The sequence below is a fragment of the Neomonachus schauinslandi genome, chromosome 4, assembly GCF_002201575.2.
Source record: "Neomonachus schauinslandi chromosome 4, ASM220157v2, whole genome shotgun sequence".
Classification (NCBI taxonomy): domain Eukaryota; kingdom Metazoa; phylum Chordata; class Mammalia; order Carnivora; family Phocidae; genus Neomonachus; species Neomonachus schauinslandi.
Window position 1 is genome coordinate 144,208,940 of NC_058406.1, and position 4,247 is coordinate 144,213,186.

At 41.7% G+C, this 4,247-nt stretch overlaps 1 protein-coding gene across 1 annotated transcript; it reads right to left on the reverse strand.

Moving 5' to 3' along the window:
- Nucleotides 1-447: 447 nt before the first annotated feature.
- Nucleotides 448-786, reverse strand: LOC110578896 (elongin-C-like). The gene has a single exon (XM_044914254.1). It carries the CDS (start codon nucleotides 784-786, stop codon nucleotides 448-450), a length of 339 nt encoding a protein of 112 aa, XP_044770189.1.
- Nucleotides 787-4,247: the final 3,461 nt, after the last annotated feature.

Consider the following 4,247-nt stretch of genomic DNA (forward strand, 5'->3'; position numbering starts at 1 on the left):
GTCCTGTGGACATTTAGTATAGTTGTCAAAGTTGTGAAAGTGTCTATCAAAATTTCTTTCACGTGTCAGCTGTACTATTTCAAGGCATTTCAAGTTTTCTTGTGCAATGACTACTTTTAAGCGGTCTTCAAATTGACAATTGGCATTAACTATTATGTGATTGGTGTTCTTGTTGTAGGGTAATATTCTGAGTGTTTTATTATCTTTTTTTTTTACAAATTGGCATATTTGTTTATTTCTCAATTTATGAAAATGAACTTAATTTGTTGATGTAGCAAACAAATTTCAACTCGATTGCTATGCAAAAGTACAGACGATAATCTGCTTTGCCATGAACTTTAAGGTTCAGTTGCACACAGGCGACATGCTATATCTGACAAAATTACTAACTGAACTGTAGGTATTAAATACTGAAAAAAGATGACAGTTTATTATAACTGATCTTATTTAACAATCTAGGAAGTTGGCAGCCATCAGCCCCTCCCATACAATTGCAGGTGCAGTTGGGAATTCAGGAATCTCCAGGGCGCTGTTGGTGTAGAGAACCTCGTGGGTCAAATACATGCATACTTTTGGTAGCACGTGTGAAGCGATGTCTCTAAAACTGACTTCATTAATTTCATTCTCAGCAAACTGACCTGGGCCACTCAACATGGCTTTTATTTTTCCGGATGCTAGTGCCTGTTGTCTTTTTATAATAAATTCATGACCATCCAAAGGTATCAATTTGACATACATGGCGTCATTGCCTTCATAGCCACCATGGGTTTTCTCTTTTCCACCCATTACATTCTTACCAAATTCCACTTCACTTCCACAGGAACTTCGGTAGTTTCTGGGTGAGTCAGGGACACAGAGTCTGTCGCCTGCTTCCATCTACAGAAAGTCTGAGTACTTTATTATCTTTGTCACTCTATTCATATTGGTTATATCAGCAGGTAACTTATGCTTTTAAAAAATGTTTTCTTATGATTTACTTCTTTTCATTAATTGGAATCTCAAACAAACCAAGTGCCTACTTATTATTTCTATTTGGAAATTATCTCTTCATATAAAAAATTATTGCTTTGATATGTTATGAATTTTTATTGTTCCGCAACTCAGTTTTCATTGTAGGATCTTGTTCTTGATTTCCTTGCACATAGTTTTGATTCTCTGTCCTACACCACTGATTTTTAGCTGAGTTTTTAAACTTACTTTGTACGCAAGTTTTAAAACAGAAAAAAAAAAATAAAGCCAAATTATCTGAAATTTCCATCTGTTTTATTGAAACTTTCCAAAACATCCTTCCAGATTTCATTTAATATGGAATATTCCCAACTTAATTTCTCTGTAGCCAGGTCCCAAAACATAGTCACAGCCATGTGGAAGTGAACTGCTACAGGTGAAGTGTGATGAAGGGGCAGTAGGCACGGAAAGAGAAACTAGTCTTCATCAGCTGAGGTTAATATGTCTTACTTTCATAAATGTTGAATCCAAAACTTCCATCATGTTAACACATTGCCGAAGTCTTTCTCTCGGGGACTTTGGAAGGACTCTTGCAGGTGCAGGGCTCTGAGGGTTAAGCTTCAATAGCTTCTTGGTAAATGGTCCTCCGCTGCCCACCTGAACATGGATCTAGCCATAAGCAATCCAAAGAGCATATGGGCTCTGAAGTTGTAGATGGCTTCCATGATAATATATTCCAGAACCTCAGCCTTGCATGGGACAGAGAAAGGAGCAAGGGAAGGTAAGTTAGGCAATTTCACTAAGGCCTGGTTCAGATTTGAAGACTGGCAAGAGTGACAACTTGGGCTCAGCTGAAGACTGTTGTCCCTTCTGCTCACTACTGAAGAAGTAAACTAATAGCGCAAAGAACAAACATGTGAGTAAAGAGACATTTCTTCTTAATGCTCCCTGAGTTCCTTGCCACAGCAGCCTGAAGATTACTACTCAAAATTGGGTAACTGTCAAGGCCAGAGGCGTAGAAGCCTTTAATCTTCCCTCAATTACCCCCAGGAGGAGTAACTTCTGCCCTCAAATGCCCACTGCCGCATTGGGCTTACTGCAGGCCTGGCCTTGTTGTACGACTGAGAAGAGAGAATGGGCCAGAGTTAAGGCTTCTAACACAAGCCAGCATCGCCAACAGGCCTGGCTTTTCTGAGACTGGGGTGTTTCCCAAGATGTAGGTCTCAGTTAAAAATCAGGAGAGGGCGCCTGGGTGGCTCAGTTGGTTAAGCAACTGCCTTCGGCTCAGGTCATGATCCTGGAGTCCCGGGATTGAGTCCCGCATCGGGCTCCCTGCTTGGCAGGGAGTCTGCTTCTCCCTCTGACCCTCCTCCCTCTCATGCTCTCTGTCTCTCATTCTCTCTCTTGCAAATAAATAAAAAATTAAAAAAAAAAATCAGGAGAGTCCCAGGAGAATAAGGATGATTTGCCACCCTAAATCCTACATGGAGTCCTGTATCACAATAATCCCTCAGGGTCAGAACATGGATTGTGGAGAAAGCTAAACTGAGTTTGAATCCAGTTTCTAGTCATAGGTCTTGGGCAAATGGCTTAACATTTCTGGGCCTTATTTGAAAACCGGAGATAACAATGACTATAATCTAGAAGTTTTGTGAGAAATAAATTACTTACTAAATGTAAAGATCCTAGTATAGAGTCTGATACTTTCAAAACCAGCCACTCTCATCAATATCACTCACATTATCATCATCCAAAGAGTTAGGTCTGGGGGGGGGGTGTGTACTCAGCAGCAGTTTCCGGCTGATGGTGATATTTTCAACCAGGTAAATTGCAGCATCAGGACTCAATTGAGTCTTTCCAAATGAAAGCAGGATCTTTGAGAATGTCTTGGGGGTCCTAGAGAACAGATTTCTGTTTGGGGAAAGGAACTGGCAAGAACCAGGAAAGTTAAACATGTCTGATCAAATGGGCTGGTTTCATGGTAGCACACTGGCCCCATCAGGGGATTAGAACCACAACCAGAAAAGCTGAAGCTGGTTTGAATCTTGACTTTGTGTCCTTGGGCGACAAATGCTTCTTCGTATGTATCCTGTAGAATTTTTAAATGAAGATTACTACTAAGGGATGCTGAATTCCTAGCACTGAGCCTGGCTCCTGCTAGGCATTGACTAGGTGAGCTCTCTACACTTGCTATAGGTTAAAGGGTGATACAGATGAGCTGTCTTTAGCCTGGTGAAGCTGAGGGGTCATGTACCACTCTTGGAACCCATGACAAGTGAGCCAGATACTCAATGCCTTACGGCAAGGCCTGCAAAGATCTCCTTTGGCCAATTGCACATAGGTCCATCTATTCCGTATTGCCAATCTGGATGTCAAAGTGTCTGAGATCAGATCGGCTCCCAAATCAGAACCTTGGGAAAAAGTGTCCATATTCCAGTGATCAGTTAGGCTGTGAGACCCAAGTGGGAGTGCCAATCAGGGTATCAGGAAGCTCTAGACATATATGAGAAAGCCCTAAAGAAGGGGCGGTGGTAGTGACATTGAAGTCGGAAATAAGCTATAAGTCCCTCTAAGGCAGAAGGATGGAAACAGATACTTGCTGCTACTGCTGCTAGTGGAAGCTCAGCTCGCAAGGGTCTTCTAGAAGCTGGGGAAGGAAGAGGATTGAACTTTCATTGGACAGATAGTTGGCTTCATGACTCCACAGATTGGTTTAGATAAAGGGAATGTCCTTTGGTTCGGCTGTGGGAACTATTTTGGATCTGGAGGGGAAATTGGGTGAACAATATGTCAGTAGTGATAAGGCAGTTGATTTCTACTGCACAGCGGCAATTGTCCTCATTGGATTGTGCTTACTGGTGTTGAGAATTCCAGAGAAGCACGCGTTTGGCAAAACTGAGGGAACCACTTGGGTCAGAGAACTGAGGCCTCCCATGGAAGAGTGTTCCAAAGGTCTGGGGAAAAATATGTTCACTAGTACACCTGCTAATTTATAAACTTCCAGAGAATAGGGATAATGCCTCATTTGTTCTCTACATCCATAGCCATACCTCAAATATCTAGTAGGGTGACTAGCTTGATGAAGGGTCCAATAAATTTTTGTTCAGTGGTTGAACAAAGAAATTAATGAACACATGAATATATTCATCTTCAAGCATTACTATTTTTTTTAAGATTTTATTTATTTATTTATTTAGCATGTGCATGTGAGCAGGGGAGGGGCAAAGGGAGAAGGACAGTGAGAATCTCAAGCAGACTCCACGCAGAGCGTGGAGCCCGATGTGGGGTTTGATCTCATG